The sequence below is a fragment of the Artemia franciscana genome, chromosome 5, assembly GCF_032884065.1.
Source record: "Artemia franciscana chromosome 5, ASM3288406v1, whole genome shotgun sequence".
Lineage (NCBI taxonomy): Eukaryota > Metazoa > Arthropoda > Branchiopoda > Anostraca > Artemiidae > Artemia > Artemia franciscana.
In genome coordinates this window covers 39,403,291-39,423,228 of record NC_088867.1, presented here as the reverse complement: position 1 = coordinate 39,423,228, position 19,938 = coordinate 39,403,291, and the positions used below count along the sequence as shown (strand labels likewise).

Below are 19,938 nucleotides of genomic sequence, written 5' to 3'. Positions count from 1 at the left end.
AATGTTCGGCGCTGATATGTAGAACAAATATATAACTCGGCATTAGAGTAGTTTCAAGGAATTAAGTTTAAGTTTACGATTAAGGTAGACACTCAATTTACCAATTTACTAGCCAATTTCGTTTGCATTTCTCACTTTGCTTGCAGTAAGCACATTTAACAAGTTGCATATAGTAAGTTTTAGGATAGGTTAAATGATAAAAATGTAAAAATTTACATAATCAGAAACTTTCGATACAAGCTTCTCTTAAGAAAAACAATCTTATTTTATTTGAGACAGATTTGGACGTAACTTGCTGGAATTTTTCTTAAAATTAGTTAATTAGCAGGAGAGCATTGCTCCTATTAAGATATCGTTTGCCAATATTCTTCTCATGATATTTCAACCATAAACGTCCACCCTCTACTTATGAAATGTGATGGAGGAAACCTACAAAAAAGTACCTGATTTACGCGGGGCAATCAATTTATTTTGTTTCGTACAAAATAAATATTTCCCCGTGTCTTTAGGGGAAACAGTGTTCATTTAGTGGCTTACAAGACTTCTTTCTCCCAATTACTCATACAGTATTCTCAATATACATATATTCACAATTTGATATCATCTGGTGAATATGTTTCTTTCATTAGTATTTAAGTAAAATTATGATAAGAATACAACAATTTGTTTTTATTCTGTATTAAGGAGACTGCCTAGAAGTCAAATGAGACTGAAGAAATTTTACTCTGGAGACACATTAGTGGAAAAGAATGATGGTGACTTTAAGACTTGTGTCACTAAAATTAGGTACAGGGGCGTTCCTTTAGTCCCAGCTGTTGCTAATAATTATCGGCAACAACTTTTTGTAAGTGTACAGAGTTAAGAAAAGTGCTGTTAACTATTTTCAGAAACATATGATTTGGTACAATCCAAATTTCATACTTCGACTGCTTAATACGTTGTCCCAATTCAATACCTGAATTTTGTCCAATAATGTAATCTTGATATACTTTGCTTATGTCAACCTTGTAAAACCTTGATAAACTTTGCTTATGTCAAAATTTATTTGAATATCCGAACAAATAATAGAAAAAAAATTCTTTTGGCATCATAATGCTTTAAAAAAGCGGGGGGGGGGGGTAAACGCCTAGAACCTTCTAAAGGATGATGATCAAACCACGTCACAGTATAAATTTCGGCTGATATGCCTTATTAAAAGTAAAATTTGTCGAAGGCTTCCCAGAAAGCCGCTTGAAAATGGCCTTGTAGCAATATCACTTGTAGTTTCGCTGTCGAGACTCTTTGGATTTAAAGTTGGAGCTGTGTTTTGTTAATTTCAGTAGCCCCGAAATTTGAAGTCGATAAAAATTGGGAGGTTGAGTCCCTAATATTGATGCTCAAGAAAATAAATAAATCAATATAGCAGACCATAAGAAAGTGCCTTCATATATACAAAGTACAAATGAGATCATTCTTATCCAAAATCGTCAAGCTAGGGAAACAGATGTCAAAAGCATCAATATACGAGAATCGGAGATAAACCTTTGTCGATATACTACCTCTGATTCTCCCCCCGTTCAAGAACCAAAATGTAATGTCATGGTAACTCAAAATTATTTGTTTTGAAATGTGTCTTATTTTAGAAAACAGGGGTAAAAACCCCCTAAAAGTCTTTGAACCTTAACGAAAATCACACCATCAGATTCAGCGTATCAGAGAACCTCAACGTAGAAGTTTCAAGCTCCTATCAACAAAAATGTGGAATTTTGTATTTTTGCCAGGAGACAGATCACGGATGCGTGTTTTTTTTTGTTGTTTTTTTCCATGGGTGATCGTATTGAATTTTGCCTTTTGGTCATTTTAACACTCCACTCTTGTGTCAATCCTGGGTTCTTTGTTATATGTTCTTTGGACTACTTTGAAAAAAACTATCTTACAATTTCAGTCAGATGTGTTTGGTGACAAGAGGAGTAGCCGGAGCGGGAGGCCAAGTTGCTCTCCGTCACTTTTGACTATTAAAAAGTAACTAGAACGTCCAGTTTTCAACCAAATTAGCCACCTCTGCAGTTTTTACAACTATGTCTTCCGTAAAAGTCTTAAATGCGCCCGGGGCATAACTTCTGCCTTTGGCCTTGGGCTCTAGTGGTTCGTATCAACCCTAAAAGTCTTGTTATATAACGTTTGGACTTTTTGATTAAAACAAGTATCTCAAAATTTCTATTAGATGCATTTCAGGAAAACATGTCGTGCGTGGGGGTTTGGCTTGTTGCCCTCTGATCACTTTGAATCTTTAAATATGCACTAGAGCCTTTTATTAATAATTCAATAAGCCCCTTTTGAAGTTTATATGGCCATCCTTTCTTTAAGAACCTTATATGCTCCCAGGGTATAACTTACAACCTTTATCCTTAGGGTTCATCCTCAAAGACATAATGTCTGGAACTTTTAACAACGCTGAACAAAACGGCTCTCTCAAAATTTTGATTGGATGTGTTTGGGGAAATTTTGGGCATGGGGAGGGGGGTTGATTTCCCTCCAATCACTTTCGACTTTTAAAAAGAATACTAGCCCTTTCAGTTTTCAATTTAATGAGCCACTTTAGAAGGTTTTACAACAACTTATTCCATACGAAGAATCCTAGTCTAAAAAAGGTCCCCACAAAGACAAATAATAAATAAATAATATATTGTACCAACCTTGCTCTTTACTTAAGCAGTGCTATTGTGCTACCTATGTTAAGAAAAGATGAGAAATAAATTAGGATGGGCCCCCAAATGGGAGATGAATGATAATACCGAATCTTCAATTAAGTCTGAATATTCATGGTAAAAAAAGTGCGACACATTACAATGATTTGGCAGACACCATTCTTACATTGTGTTGAAAAGGGCAAAATCCTTAAATGGAATAGTACATCAAGGCTTCTATTTTATAGATGTAGAAGCCTTTATTGGGATTTGTCGTGTGAATAAGGTTCTGAATCTTATTTTGAACTAGAGTCTGTCGTGTAAATTTCATTTAAACAGCCAGCAATTTTTCCCACTATAAACGAACCAATTTATAAGTTACAAGTTCTCTGTTCACATTTGTAGAAGAAATGTTTCTAAATTTTTTCATTGTAATTTTTGAATCCTTTGGATCTGAACTAAATTTCATGTACTTCTTCTTAAGATTTCGGTCAAACTTATGACAGGATCGCAATTTGCAATTTGGCTCATTGTCTGAATTTTTCCGCGTTATTTATTTACGATATTACAAGAAACTTCTACCACAGCCGTTTTAAGAAGAAATAGTATTTAACTAAAAAAAATTGCAGAGATGGAGGATTTAAAGAAACTTGAACATTTATCTTTAGTATCGAAGATCTGCACAGAGCTTGAAAACCATCTAGGGCTAAATGATAAGGATCTTGGTATGTTACCTTCTAAGCTCTTCTTGCTAAGTCAAATGGCCATATTTTTTATTATAATTTCTCTTCACTTAAGATTGCTCAGTCTATCAAAAGAATGAGGTAACAGCCTATAAAGACCATTCTTGGTAAAATCAAAGTTTAGATACTTTTTCCTATCTTGGAAAGGGGTTAGGTGAGGAAAAGGAAACTTTCAGAGATAGTTTTACATACTGAAATAAGCTAGCCTATGCCCTGAGAAGGTAGCCTGGACTATTTTGAGATACCTGCCTCCACTTCTTCTCCCTCAGGATTGCAGTTACCTTTTATGACCTTTTAAAATCTTTGTGTTATATTAGTGAAGTCCTGTGGTGGTGCAGTAGATTTGACTAGCTTGGTAATATGGAACCCAGAGATCAAATCATGCTGCAGGAATGCACTGCAGGGCCAACGCAGGGACCTTAGTAGTCAAGAAGCATCATTAATCTATCTATATATGTATATATAAAAGTGAAACTTTTATCTCTAATTAGCCTCAATTGATGGCATCTTGATTTAATCCAAAAATCAACAGACTCAAATCAAAAAGCCAAATCTATTGATTTTTGAATCAAAATCAAGTTGTCATCAATTGATGGCTAATTGGGGACAAAAGTTTTAGAATTTTAAGCCATGGTAAAATTCTAGTTGATTGACTTCTTGCTATCTCAGAAAGGGGTTAGGTTAGGAAAATGAAACTTTCAGGGATGAATCTACAAACTAAATAATTTCATAGGAAGGTATTTTGAAGCAACTACCTCCACTCCTTCTCCCTCTAAAGGGCCCTGACCTTTGATGACCTTTAAAAATATGTGTGTTATAAAAGTGAAACCTTGCAAAATATATCATCTGCTTAATTGAAGTACAACAAAATTATTTTTAGCTTCATAACTTTGCTCAATTCCATTTTATAAGGTTTTAAAGATATACAAATACATTTCCTAAATTTTGAATAAAAAAACACATTGACATGAATCAAAATTCTACTCAAATAACAGGAATTGTATTTTCAGAACTAAAGGCAGAGAAAAAGCAACTAGTAACTGAAAATTAAGGTAAAAGTTGTTTTTTCAAAATTTCAATAGGTATAGACCTGTCATGTAGGCAAATTTCAGGGCCCTCTAGAGGGAGAAGGAGTGGAGGTGGGTACTTTAAAATACCTTCCCAGGATGTACTTTAGCCTGTAGACCCATCCCTGAAAGTTTCATTTTCTAAACCTAAACCCTTTCCAAGATAGCAAGAAGTCAATTAACTAGAATTTTACCAATTTTAAAATCAGAGGAGGTTAAAATAGAAGCTTGGCAATTCAAAGTATGTTTTTGACCCTTGATTTATTACAGAAAGTTTGGTTTTCCTAGCCTAACCCCTTCTAAGATAGCAAAAAGTAGCTAAATAGTAGCTGTTTTGCTAGGTTTCATTTTCATAATACAATTTTTTTTAAAGATCATCAAAGGTTGCTGTCCTCTTGAGAGAGAAGGGGTGGATATAGGTAATTCAAATACCTTTCTGGGACTGATCAGTGAAACCTAAAACCAAGCTTTCAAGGATCAGTGAATGTATATCCTAAGTTTAGAAAGAACCCATTGATGCTTATTCTACTCAAATAACAGGAATTGTATTTTAAGAACTGAAATCAGAGAAAAAAAAATGGATAACTGAAAATTAAGGTAAGATGCTGTTTTGTCAAAATTTCAATAAGTTTTGTCAAAAGACTTTGAAATCAGAAGAGGGTTAAAATGGAAGCTTGGGAATACCTTTCCAAAGTATGTTTTTGACCCTTGATTCATTACTGAAAGTTTTGTTTTTCCTAGCCTAACCCATTTCCAAGACAGCAAAGAGTAGCTAAACTAGAACTTTGCCCCATTTTTTCTGAAGGAAACATCTGAAAAAAGTAGGAAAAAACTATAGCTTAGATACTTTTGCTATCTTGGAAAGGTGTTAGGCTAGGAGATTGAAACAGTAATAAATCCAGGGCCAAAACATATTTGGGGAAGGTTTTGTCAAGCATCTATGTTAACCCTATTCTGATTTTCAAGTCTTAGAAGTTTGCCTACTTGACAGGTCAATACCTATTACAATTTTGACAAAGTAACATTTTAACTTAATTGTGAGTTTTCTTTTTCTCTGGTTTTAGTTCTGAAAATGCAATTCCTGTTATTTGAGTAGAATTTTATGCCATATTGGTAGATTTTTCTAAATTTAGGAAATGTGTTTACTGATCTTTGAAACCTCATAAATTGGGATTGAGCAAAGTTGTGGAAGTAAAAATAGTTTTCTCATACCTCATTTACGCAGAAGATCTGTTTTGCAAGGTTCACTTTTATTACACAAAGATTTTTAAAGGTAATCAAAGGTCAATCCCTCTAAAAGAAGAAGAAGTGGGGATGGGTACTTCAAAATACCTTTCTGGGACATACTTTAGTATGTAGACCCATCCCTGAAAGTTTCATTTCCCTAAACTAATCCCTTACCAAAATATTGAAAAGTTGCTAAACTAGAATTTTTGCATTTTTACTTTATAATATGCAGCCAGTATCAGTGAACTGTATTTCTGGTTTTGAATTTTTAAGGTGTGTTATTTGAATTTGCTTTTTATGCTGGCATCATAAAGTTGCTCACATAAGTGTTATAGTAAAAAGTATTACCACCACCATGTTAGACAAATATTTCTGCTTTGAAGGTTCCACTACTTTTTATTTGAAATAGCTAAAATTTATGCTCTGATTATTAATGAACCTAGAGTTGACACCTCAAATCCAGGTGCAAGCTAAGGATCAAATGAAGGTGATTGTTTACTTTATTACTTTTGGATCTTTTCTATTTATTAATCTTCTAAAAAACCTTTTCTACAAAATAGCTTTTCAAAGAAAAAAAAACTTAGGATTAAATAGGATTAACTAACTAAAATTTTGGACAACTTTTTTTTCCAACACTTAGCTTAGGCTAATTAAAAGTTGTCCTTATAACCTATATAAATACAATTATTCTTCTGCACAACACTTGTCTATGATTGAATCTGTTGATGATTAATTTTAAATAAAGTTTTCCTTCTTTTTCTTCACATAATGTTAGCCTAGTAAAGAGCAAAGTTGAAACAAAACAAACACAAATTAATGCATCCTGGTATATGTGATGTATATTTACAATATTAGCTCATATTACCAGACATTCTCAAAGTTTTGATCAACTAGTGCTTTACTGTTTACCATGACAATATGTGGTTTTTGTAGAGTAGAACCATAAAACCACTCAAGTAGTTCTTCACACATGAAAAGTAAAGTGTTTAAGGATGCTTTTTTATATGATTTGAATTTAGTTAGTTTTGTATATGTTATAGATTAAAAAATATAGATATTATCATTTTGTAGACAAACTGGAAATGAAGGTGTTGAGTGTTATGGGAGGGGGGGGGTTTGGTGAAATACGAGTTTGATGTGAAGTTGTTGCGTGTTTGTTTAAGGGGGATTTTTGCTAGTGGTACTTGGGATTTTTCTAAATCTTGGTAGCTTAATTGATGTGAAATATGGGAGCTAAAATGCTAACAGAATAAAAAGGCTCTGTAGATAATCCCCAGTAACCTGGGAGACAGAATCATCTCAGTGATGTTCGAGGTCTCCTGAAATAGTGTAGATTCCCTTGGGACCATACCTGAAGACTAGAGGAACTGTACCTGATGCCCTAGTACATAGACAAAAGATGATTAAAGACAATGAGTTTTATTTTCTTACTTGCATACAACTTCGGACAAAACACTTCCAATAATTTATAACATGAAAGGGTGCACATTAACACTGGAACTTGACTATCATAAGACTCCATTACCAACTGCCTGTGTCGAGCTAATATATGTCCAAGACTTGATTTCTAAACAAGAACTTGGGGGACGACCTGTGCAGTTGACCTCTCCTGCAGATGTTGCAATACAACTGGTATTCCTAATCGTGAAGCAACCAGTTTCCACTCCCAAGAGACAAAAAAGGAAGTATTTTCTCTTTGAGTTCAAAGGTTCATATGAATCATTAATAGACTTGATTTTGATTGGTTGATTCAAAAAGAAACATTTCTACTCTTTTTTTGACTTGTGTTTAAAGGCACACATCCCATAAAGTATTGAATAACTGCTAAATTCCAGATGCAATAAGAATTAACTTTAAATCTTTTTCTAATTTGAAATTTACTAAAGGGGTATGAATGAGAAATTTTAGTCCTGAATTTAAGAATTTCCAAGGGGGTATGAATTTTATAAAGGGGGGGGGGGGGTGCTGGCCTATATGTTACATTGAGCTAGTTTTTTTATCTGAAAAAAAATTCTTTAATTTTCTTGTCTCTTCATTTTTAAGTACCAGGGGACCAAGCTTTGGTTGGTGAAGTGAATTTCAGACATAAAATGATGTCTAGGGTATTCCCCCTCCCTGCAGAAATGTGTACTCTCCATACCTTGATTCACACAAGGACAATCATTTTTGTATAATGTTTCTATGTTTTGTTTATTTTATACAAAGGGAAGGTATTTTCAAACTCTATGGATCAATTCTTCCCCTCCAATTAACATACCTGGCAAGTGCAGAGGCTGGAATATCTTATGCTAATTCCAAGCTACTTATAATAAATCCCATGGGGTTTTACTAATGACAAAAAATATAATCTAAATCAGAATGAAAATTTTACATCTGTAAAAAGACCTATAAACAAAAATCATGATTTCAAAATATATATATTTATATATATATATATATATATATATATATATATATATATATATATATATATATATATATATAATATATATATAAGTATATATATATATAATATATATATATGTATATATACATATATCTATATATACATATATATATATATATATATATATATATATATATATATATATATATATATATATATATATATATGTATATATATATATATATATATATATATATATATATATATATATATATATATATATTTATATATATATATACTAAATAAAAAAAACAAGTTTTTTAAATGAAAGTAAGGAGCGACATTAAAACTTAAAACGAACAAAAATTACTCCGTATATGAAAGGGGCTTTTCCTTCTCAACGACCCACTCTTTACGCTAAAGTTTGACTTTCTCTTAACTCTACATTTTAAAACAGTAAAAAAAACTTTAGTGTAAAGAGCGGGGCGTTGAGACGGAAAAGCCCCTTTCATATACGGAGTAATTTTTGTTCGTTTTAAGTTTTAATGTCACTCCTTACTTTCATTTAAAAAACTTGTTTTTTTTTTATTTAATTTCTGAACGTTTTTGAATCAATGCATGTTTTGATTTTGGCTCTCCGCAGAGGAATAATTAAAACGAAATTTGTATATTTATTTTTTTTTTGGCTAAATGGTATTCTCATAATTTTGATCGAATGATTTTGAGAAAAAAAGAGCATGGGAGGAAGCCTAGTTGCCCTCCGATTTTGGTTAATTAAAAAGGCAACTAAAACTTTTAATTTTTTACGAATCATTTTATAAGTAAAAGATATACGTAACTTATAAATTAGCTTACGTAAAGAACTTTTGTATTCTTATGTTTTTATTACATATATGGGGGGGGGGGGTTGCCCCCTCGTCAGAACCTCGCTCTTTACACTCAAGCTTAAATTTGTCTCAGTTCATTAAGAATGACCCCTGAATCACAAAAGCCGCCGAATAAATAGTTGAAATTAATAAAAATACTTTAGCGTAAAGAGCGAGGTATTAGGAGGAGGTGAGCCCCTCATATGGATAATAATTTCTGTTCGTTTCAAGTTTTAATGCTGCTGCTTACTCCCAGCTGAAAAAAAACTTTTTCATTGTTTTTTTTTAAGTAATGCTAGTAAATCCTGGGCTCCCTTTATGGAATATTTCTTCCCCCATGACAAATTCCTTGATGGAAAGTTCCCCCAGCATATCCCCCTCTTCTCAACCCCTGCCTCCAGCCAAAAAATCCTCCTGAAAACGCCTGTACACTTCCCAATAACCATTACTATATGCAAGCACTGGTCAAAGTGTTGAACTTGTAACCCCTCCCACTGGGACTCTGGGGGAGTAAGTCGTCCCTAAATACATAGTTCTAAGGTTTTTCGACTACGCTGAATAAAATGGCTATCTCGGAATTTTGATCCGTTGACTTTGGGAAACTAATTAGCGTGGGAGGGGGCCTAGGTGCCCTCCAATTTTTTTGGTCACTTAAAAAGGTCACTAGAACTTCTCATTTCCGTTAGAATGAGCCCTCTTGCAACATTCTAGGACAACTGGGTCGATACGATGACCCCTGGGAAAAAAAACAAACAAATAAACACGCATCTGTGATCTGCCTTCTGGCAAAAAATATAAAATTCCACATTTTTGTAGATAGGAGCTTGAAACTTTTACAGTAGGGTTCTCTGACACGCTGAATCTGATGGTGTGATTTTCGTTAAGATTCTAGGACTTTTAGGGGGTGTTTCCCCATATTTTCTAAAATAATGCAAATTTTCTCAGGCTCGTAACTTTTGATGGGTAACACTAAACTTGATGACACTTATATATTTAAAATCAGCATTAAAATGCGATTATTTTGATGTAGCTATTGGTACTAAAATTCCATTTTTTTAACTTCCAGGTCGCTCCTTACTACAGTTTGTTACCACGAACTGTTTGATATATATATATATATATATATATATATATATATATATATATATAAATGTATATATATATATGTATATATATATATATATATATATATATATATATATATATATATATGTTTAAAGACATCAGTTACACATCCATTCAATTAAAATGCAAGATGAAGTTTGATGTCAAATTAACTCCTTTTGTGTATATTTTCAGCTGAATTTATGATACATTTGGTGGAAAAGCACAGGACACCAGAAAAAGTAAAGAAAGTCCTCTTGAAAAAAGGAGTTGAGCTCTCAGTAAGTTGAAAAAAGTCATTCTATTCTTTTTTTTTTACTTTTTTCTGAAATTAGTAGTTAATCTACTTAGACCTCTGTGGTGAGTCATGATTCAAGTTCAAGTTTGCTATTTCCAATGCTCCTGGAAAATTTGAATTCAATCCCATAAGTCATTCTCAAGGAATTCCACATATGTTATCTTGGGTAGATACTTTGTCCTTTGATTTGCCTTACAACTTCACTGTCTATGTTTTCATTGAAAATCTTATTGCAAAAAATTTTGGGCTGGAGATCAGTGACAAAATGTTTTTACCCTCCCCTCCAGGTTCAAATTAGAATTGAAATTCCCCCAACACTTCCTGGAAGTTGCAACTTGACTCCCTGAATCATAACTTGGATGCACCTGATTTGCTATTTTGATAGCCTGGCCACACATTGTGATAGTTAATTTACCTTGCTACTTGAACCTGAATAGATTCTATTAAGTTCCAGAAGGACTTGTAGCAAAAAAACTTCAAAAGGTATCAAATAAAAATAATGTTCTAGTCATCTCAACCCTTAGCCTATTTAAATACAAAATTTGAAGTCCTTTTGCCCCTTTCCCCACCCAACTCGTTACTTACAACTCTGCAACATTTCGTTACTCGTTTCAACTCGTTACTGAAATGTTGCAGATAGGTTATTTTGATTATCTGGATACATAGTGTTTGATTTTTTTTACTTCCTCCCCCCAGGTAAAAATTCAATGTTCACTTGGCCGATCAACAATCCTTGAAAGCTTAATTGATCCTCCAGTCCATTCGGAAATATTTTGGGTCAGCAATTCCAATTATTCCAATTTGGGCTCACTACTTTACTCTGACTTTATTCCAACTTCTGCTGGGGCTATTGCTGGGAAAACCTTTTAAGCAGATTAGGGGCAGCAAAATTGCAGGTCCCCTTCATCCTTTCTTGCTAAACACAAAACTCGAAGTCTCCTTACCTCCACAACACTCAGAAAGCTTCCAGTTGATCCCCTCAAGTCGTTCAAAAAAATTGCAAATTTACTGTTTTGATAAGTTTGATAGCTTTCAAATAGTGTATTTTGATTTAATTTCCCTCTTTTCCCCTATTCAAAATTTTGAGATTCACTCCTCCTCCCACTGGATCCAAGTTTCACCAACCTGCAGATAATCAAACATTTTGACTGAATATTTAAAATCAATATTTTTGCTGAATATTATTCTGGCAACTAACCCATAATAAAACTCCGTCAATTGAAAAAACAGAAGATTGGTAAACACAAATTTTTCCAGGAAAAGTAAAAAGCCAGATTAAATAGAGTAAAAATGGAGTAACATGAAAAGTTAAATATAAAGCAAGCAGAGGCGCCATTTAGGCCAAATCTTGGGGTGGGCATGAACTCCATCTTGGACCCCCTCCACCCCCACTCCCCCGACTCACTTCGTGTCGTGTAAGAAGAAATGCGGGTTTTGGCAGCACATCGATCGAATATTCCAAGTAAAAACGCATTTTCAGCACCTGTTGTTGCTTGGAAATGTACTGTAACTGAATGTGGAACTCAGCCACACTGACCTCCAAGATTAATTATAACATCGAAGATCACAATCAACAAGGTTAAATGATTAAACTGAAAGTGGAAAATTCAACCAGACTACAGGATGGCCTTCCTCAGCGAGAAACTTTCTTATTTAAGTAAACAATACGTCGGTGAAAGTAATCTTCATTAACATGCTGAAACTTGTAGCAAAAATCTCAGTTTTCCTTCAGCAGAAATCTTTCAGATCAAGTAAATTAAAAAAGGAAAAATATAACAAGAGAAAAAAATATTACAACACTCAAGGTAACAAGGGGAACTGCCAACGTTCAACTTTGCAAAATTGTCAACAAGCTGGTTGTAGTCCAACTTTTTACTAAATCCTTCTCTGCAAACATCAAAAGGAATTGACTGAGACGATCGTCTCCTGTTGTAGACCGCAGGTAGTTTTTCACTACTTCTAGGCTAGAAAACAAACGCTAATTCCTCGCTGTTGTCACAGGAAGTGTGGCAGCAATACGAGTTACTTTAATTACTTCTGAGTAAGCCACTGGTAATGCCTGAAGATGGTCGACAATGTCTAGGAAGTTTTCTGGCTTTTTCTCCTCATCGAGCAAGAAACGCTTGGCAATACCAGCTTGAGATTCGAGAAGAATGTCATCGATATCCAGCTCGCCGTAAAGAGCAGAGAAACGCTTGAGCAACTTTGTGTTCATAAACTTGGTCGAGCTTGGATCCAAGGCTTCGAGTGTGCTCAGCACTGGCAAGTTATCTGTAAACCTTCTGTCAAATTCGGCTAGTAGACGGCCAAAAGTCTCGGAGTACTCTCGCTTCGTTTCATCCACCAAAGTAGTAGTCCGATTTCCAGATTGGATGAAGTTCTTTCCTTGCGTCGAAGTTGTTTCCCCCCTGGAAAATCTGGGGTGGGTATTTGAAAACCCCTAACCCCCCCCCAAATGGCGCCTCTGAAAGCAAGCAAAAAGTATCATGACTGGAAAAATAAAATCTAGAAAGAGCAGAATAATGAAGTAAATCTTAAGAAGACTGAAAATTATAACAGAAAAAAGAGTGGAGCTGCACATAGGAAAGGAAAATTTGCTGTTATTTCACGAAATCTATAATAACACTTTTATTGTAATATTATTGCAAAAATATTACGCATGATCGAGCGTTTTGACTGAAATATTCAAATTTTGCTTGGAAGTTATCGCAATCTAAAATTGTTCTCTTAAAAACGACAAATAAAACTAATTTTCCTACAAATAGCCCTTTATAAGACTCAGTCAATTAAAAAAGAGGTGGTAATTAGTTCAAACAACCCCTTTCCAAAGAAATACAAAACAATATAGCCTTTATTTAGAAATTAAATAAAACAAACTAGTTTTTTCAGCTGAAAGTAAAGAGCAACATTAAAACTTAAGAGCCAAATTAAATCCTGAACAAGCCAAAATGAAGTCATATAATATATCAACTTTGAAACGAACAAAATATGCTATGTCTGAGAAAATAAAACCTAAAACCAACAGAAATTAAGTTGAATAACAAAGAAGTTACCAGAAGTAAGAGTGGGTCTGTACGTAGGAAAGAGGTAACATGCAATCCTTCATGTTATTTGAGGACCACGTGCACAAGACAGGCCTTAGAAAAGACAGGCTAACATTGAATGAAAAAACTGAGAACAATGAAAAATTGTGAACGTGTAAAAACTGGTAAAAAATGCACTGTTTAAAGCTTGATTCCTCCTCCCATTCCCTGGTTTAGATTATTTGTCTGTTGCAGTTAATATTTAAGGGATAATAGCGAAGATCATTCAAATGAAAACAAGTATTTTGCTAATTTTTACTTAGGCCTAAAGGTTTTAGAACATAAAACATATGAGCTACATAGGATTTTTAATTTTTATGTTGTAAAAGCATCTGCATCAGAGCATCTGAATGCCTTAAAAAAACTAGCTTATGTTAAAAAGTTTGCTTGCATTGTTCAATGCATTAGTTTGTTGTTACAAAATTTCTGTATAATGCGCTGTTGTTCTGCTTAGTATTGTGAATATGTGTTTTTTCTTGTTTGCGATATTTTACTTGTTTGCTATATTTTTATGGATGTTATTTCTTTTTAGGACTCCCTCACTTCAACAATTGTAAGATTAGTTAATCATATGAAATCAAAAGAGGATGAAAATACTGAAGTTAAACCTGCCATAGTTGCCGATAACAAATCGAAGATGAAAGAGATGTTCCCTTTTCTTGCACTTGCAGACAAATCCCTAATAGTAGAATGTGAAGAAAAGAAAGACATAAAACCTGAGGAATCTTCTGTTGATGATATGATGAAGGCCTTAGAAGCAATGGCTCCAAATATTGAATCTATTTCAGATAAAAAAGGGAGAGAACGTAGTCGTAGTAGAGAAAGGCGAAGTCGAAGTAGAAGCCGTGAGCGGAGTAAACGTGACAGAAGCAGAGAGAGAAAAAAGAAAAGAGCAAGAAGTAGAGAAAAAAGATCAAGGAGTAAGGAACCGCATGGCAGGGATAGAGATTACAGAAGGAGGAATAGTAGATCCCCAAGGAGACGAGATCGCTCAACAGAGAGACGGTACAACAGAGATCGTTCAACAGAGAGAAGGCGTAGCAGAGATCGAGGGACTCGTGACGTGTTTGTTGAAAAGCCCCCCGAAAATGCTGAAATTGGTCTCATCTACACTGGAAAAGTAACAAACCTTGTTCCATTTGGCTGTTTTGTGCAACTTGAAGGATTACGCCGAAGAACGGAAGGGCTTGTTCACATCTCGCAGCTTCGAAGTACTGGACGGGTTAATGAAGTAAGTGATGTTGTGACTAAAGGACAAAAAGTTAAAGTCAAAGTGTTATCAGTTGCAAGTAATAAGATTTCATTATCAATGAAAGATGTAGATCAAGAGTCAGGGCGAGATTTGAATCCTATGGTGGCAAAGACAGATACAGAAATTGAGGAAGAAAGGTTGAGAAACCCGGATCGACCCTTTACAGCTTTTGAATTTGAAGAAGTAGAAGAAGAACTGGAGCCAAAGCGGAGACGAGTGCAACGGGTTGCATCACCTGAAAGATGGGAGCTAAGTCAGGTAAAGCAAACTAATCATTTGTACTTATTTGGGTGCTCAATTATGTTTGAATTAAAAAGACATAAAACATAGTATTTAGATGTACGGTTACGATTCGTATCTGATTCCGAATGAACATACTCTCCCATTGGGTGAGGGATCGCTCCTGCTGTTGGTACAACGACACCCCTCCTCCCTCTCTGGGGAAAATTGCAAGTAAGGCCCGGACTTTTGGATGCTTACGACAACGCTTTATATATATCAAATGAAAAGCGGAAGCATGGCCAAAATAATCGGTTGTACGCTTAAAATAGCTGCATATTAGAGGTGGAAATGAAATATTCCCTGAGATTACTCAAGAGGACCCTCCTTCCCCTACAAGAAACGAAAAATATCAGCTGAAGATGCACTTTTTCCAAAGGAAAAATTTTCTTACACCACTCTTCCTCCCTTCTAAAGGTCTAAAGTGTGTTTGCTAATGTGTTCCCAATATAATGAAAGTATGGATGCAGAAATTATTTTTGCTTCACATGCCACTTTTTCCATGATCTAATGGCGTCTGAAGTTCTTAAGTTCTACATGGAAAATTTCCCACCAATTTACATTTTTGGTCAAGCCTTTTATAATATCATTTTTATGCTCATTCCAGAGTTTAGAGTCTGTTTAATCGGATTTTCAGTGTGCCACTACGTTTAAGGTCCTTGAAAAAAAAATTCTTTTTGATAAAAAATTTTGTCGACAATAGCGATTGTAACAACCCCCCAATATTTGTCTCCTATATTTACAATACTGACAGAAAGGAAACTAATATTTGGAGGTGACACATTAGCTAGTGGTAAAGTGTCAATAGATGTATCCAGATAACCAAAATAATATAAGGTTATAAAATTGAGGGTCTAGAGCTTATGTGGGCACCCACTGGGGGCTTATTTTTGAATGGAAAGTTTTCTAACAGTTCACTTTTTGTATCAAGCGAACTTTTGGCGTGTACAAGTGTACCTACCTCATTGTACGCTCATTGCAGAGCATAAAGTCTATTTAAAGGAATTGTTCACATGCCACTATTTTTAAGGTTTACCCTGTCTATTTGCTTCTGTAACTGTAAGTAAAATTCATCAGAATCACTAGTATATCCGTCAGTCCGCTCTAAAGGGACATATACTCCTATAACTGATACCCTGAACCTTTTAGTCATAAAATGAGCGAATAGTATTCATGTTATTAATACCTTTCCAGCTTAAACAAGAGTTAGCAGATTCCTTATTTATCATCAGCCTACTCCCAGCCTATGTACCTCATCCTTCCTGCCTGAGTGAACGAACCCTATATCACCTAATATTATGCTTCCTACCCCTGAGATATGAGTTTCTGAAACTCCTAATAAGTCCAGTTCAAATCGTCTGAATTCGTCAGTGAAAACATCGATGCGGTAGTTATTTTTTTAACGTCAAAACATTTCAAGTTCCAAATTTGATGTTCTCTAAATCAATGAAATTATTTTGGCCTCAGGAAAAGCAATGGTCCCGGATACCAATGCAGGACAAACAACACATCTTCTCCAGTTTACACAGAAATGCTTAAGCCGGTTTAAAACCGGACAGCAAAAAGTTTCTGTGATCTCCAGTATGAAGGACGACTTTGCACAATCCTGGGCCTATTTTTTGTCACAATATGGTTTTCAGCACTTGGCGATATTCTTTTATCAAAAAGAGTCGAAATCCTGCAATGACAGTCTCAAGCCTATTGTCTCCGACTCATTAGATGTACGTGTCTACAAATATTAAGCTACTACGAGGGGGTAACCTATGGTAGATACATTAGCTAGGAAGAGATTTTTCAGCCTGAAAATGCCCACCAAAACAGACTAAGCCCAGAAGAATTATCCATTAATCAGAATCTTGTGCTAATGATGTGTCGTTTATTTCAATAAAGTAACCTTTTATGAAGTTAAATAGAAAAACAAGTTTTTCAACTAAAAGTAAAGACCCACATTAAAACTTCAAATTTTTCGATATATGAGGGGTCTTCCCCTTCTTAAGTCCCTCTCTGATTATGCTAAAGTTTGACTTTTCCCTCAATTCTTTAAGAAAGACTTCTTAAAGGTCAGTGCCGTTTAATTAGAATAAAAACCTTTGTTAAAGCAATAGAGACGCTAATTTAATGAGCAAGGGATTTTGGACGGTGAAGCTCCACTCATATATGGACTAATTTTTGTCTTTTTCAATATTGTTCTGTACTTTAATTTGAAAAATTTATTGTTTTAAATTTTAATTTATGATTGTATATCAGATTATGCTGAAAAAACCAGCTCCCTCAATGTGGTTTCAGACACCTTCTCCTCTCCCCCCTCTGAACTCGCCAACACTTTCATAACAGATGATTGGGAAATAAAAAAACAACTTATTATTCTTATTAAACGGTCATTGTTGTTTTGAAGTCGTTTTTAAGGAATTGGGACAAAAAGTTAAAACTTTTAGCGTAAAGAGCAGTCTTGAGGAGGGGACAACCCCTTTCATATATGTAATAATTTCTGACTGTTTAAGTTTTGATATTGCTCCTTATTTTCAGCTGAAAAGACTTTTTTTAGTTTAATTTTTGATCGCTTTTAAATAACACCGGGAAATCCGGCTCCCCCCTCCATGAAAAATTCCAGAAATTTCTTTTAGCCATGGAAATATTCCACCATGGAAAGTTGTTTTCACGTAAAAATCCCCCCTCTCTGGAGAAATTCTTCCAAGACAATTCCTTTCTAGTTGAAAATTTTACCCAGAAAATTCCTTGCGGATGATCTCGGGTGAGATTTTTTTTAACACACTTTCATTTGAAAAAGACTTTAATTTCTCATTGTTTTTAAAATCATGCCAGTAATCCCCCTCCCTCAGTGGAAAAATTTCCAGCTAAAAGGTATTTTCCAGCAAATATTTTTTTGGGCAAGGGTACAAAAGAAACTTTGAAAACGCTTCAAAAAGGTGAAATTGATATATAATCCCTTATGATTTCTGGGTATATTTCTGGTCTACGCTGCTATTGTGAAAATAAATAATAACATTAAATTCCAAAGTGAGCAGAATTTATTCCGTGCGGGAGGGGGATTGCCCCTCCCTCATCCCATCTCCATCTCAGGGTCACAGAAACTTCGGATTGTGTACATTAGATCAGAAATTGAGAGTTCTAGTCCTTTTTTTGAAATCCAAGGAGATTGGAGACCAACCATCTGTGTGGGGGTGATATTTTCCGGGGGATGGGGGATTTTCCATGTTTTTTTCCGGAGGGTGTATTTTCTGTGGGGGGTTATTTTCCACGGGGTATATTTTCTGGGGGGGGGGGGTAAACGCCGGCCACCGAAAAGGATGGGGAAAGATAAAAAAAAGACCGCTAATATCTTTAGATGCGTCAAACGAGGCATGCTCAATGCCGATAAAAACCAGAAAAGCACTGTTCTTGTTGATCCATTCTTCCGGTTTCGTATTGCTTTCGTTTTTATTCTTTTGTTGTACTAATTTAAACGAATAAATAAATCTCAAAACGAGTTCATCCAAAAATGAATATGCAAATCAAGCTAAAAACGAACAAAATATTTTTCTATTGTAGCATAAATAACACCCAAAACGAACAGAAATTAAATAAACAATTAAAGCAAACAAACATACAGCATGTACTTATATAAATGAATAAATCTTAAAACGAATAAGGCTTAAATTAAATATGCGAATCAAAATTGAAATGAACAATAATAATTACAAACAAGAGTATGAGTGCTGCCTCCTTCCCTAGCTGTAGAAGTCTAAAACCTACTACGTCATTGGCGCTTTCCTGAAAATGAATTATATTACATATATTTTCTTACTTATTTATTACAACATTGAAAATAAAAATGAAATTACAGTAAAATAAAATTTTGTAATGATGGGCTTTTCAGAAGCTGATATCATATATTAAATGTTTAATTTAATCTTGTTTCTTCCCAAAACCGTTTACGACAAATTTAGTTTCACTGCAAACAAGAATTTAGCTTATGCCTCCTTCCCTAACTGTAGAGCCGTCCTGGCCAAGTGGGTTGGTGCGCTGGATTCGGGATCCCTTGTCTGAGAGGATGCGGGTTCGTATCCCGGTGTACCCAATTCTTCAGTTTGGGACGGGGGTCAGTGGCGTGACTCTGTAAGCTTAGCCAGAGCTTTTTACTTGACTTTTTATTCGAATTTCTGGTTATTTTATATTTCGTCATTTATCCATAGTATTATCTGTATACATAGGTTTCAAGTAATTATTCATATCAATTTTTCTCCATTTTAGGATTCTTTGAAAAGGTAATTGTGGACCAAAACATGTAGTTTTGGGTTTTTATGATTCTTTGAAAAGGTACCTCCCATATCCACTTATCGCTTTTAAAAAGTTGCCTACATAAGCAATTTTTTTTCAGAGGGGGGTGAAAATGAATTGCTAGGTGCTTAAGCTAAAACAGCACATTGTTACCAGCACCAGATACCCTCCCTGGAAGAATTTTTAAGCCTATATTGAAGACACTTTGTGTTTAGTGTCGTAACCTATGTCGCATCAAATATGACAGTCGAGACAATTTACTGATATTGTCAACCCAATATTAATGCACACGATTCACATTGGTATGAATTAGGACTTACCAAGAATAGTCGAATACAGTTATAATCCCTTAGGGGAAAGGGATCAGAGAATTTTCGTGTCAAACACAAAGTAAATATAATTTTAGATGAATATTTTTTCGAGAAGGAGGTTTTCTTGGAACAGTCTAAGGGGAAGTCTGTTCTGACTGTAAGTATAATGCCAAACTTTACTTTTTGTTGTAGATGCTAAAAGCCAGGGCAATTGATCAAACAGAACTTCCTGATTTTGATGAAGAGCTTGGTATATTACCTAAGGACGAAAGTGATGATGAAGATATTGAGATCGAAATTGTTGAAGAGGAGCCAGAATTTTTAAGAGGTTTGTTTTTCTTTCTTTTGTTTTCAGTAAAAGCCTTTTCTCAAAAGTAG

At 34.6% G+C, this 19,938-nt stretch overlaps 2 protein-coding genes across 2 annotated transcripts in view; one reads left to right on the top strand and one right to left on the bottom strand.

Moving 5' to 3' along the window:
* LOC136027389 (uncharacterized) overlaps positions 1-7,215 on the bottom strand; it is a 60,894-nt gene extending 53,679 nt beyond the window's left edge. Inside the window, exon 1 of the mRNA XM_065704584.1 lies at positions 7,135-7,215. Coding sequence (XP_065560656.1) covers positions 7,135-7,140 — 6 coding nt within the window. The 5' untranslated portion in view covers positions 7,141-7,215. The remainder of the gene's footprint in view (positions 1-7,134) is intronic.
* The window catches only part of LOC136027388 (ATP-dependent RNA helicase DHX8-like), a 73,565-nt gene continuing 56,882 nt past the window's right edge, over positions 3,256-19,938 (top strand). The window contains exons 1-4 of the mRNA XM_065704579.1: positions 3,256-3,391; positions 10,255-10,340; positions 13,973-14,950; positions 19,753-19,888. Of these exons, the coding sequence (XP_065560651.1) occupies positions 3,298-3,391; positions 10,255-10,340; positions 13,973-14,950; positions 19,753-19,888 (1,294 nt within the window). The 5' untranslated portion in view covers positions 3,256-3,297. The remainder of the gene's footprint in view (positions 3,392-10,254; positions 10,341-13,972; positions 14,951-19,752; positions 19,889-19,938) is intronic.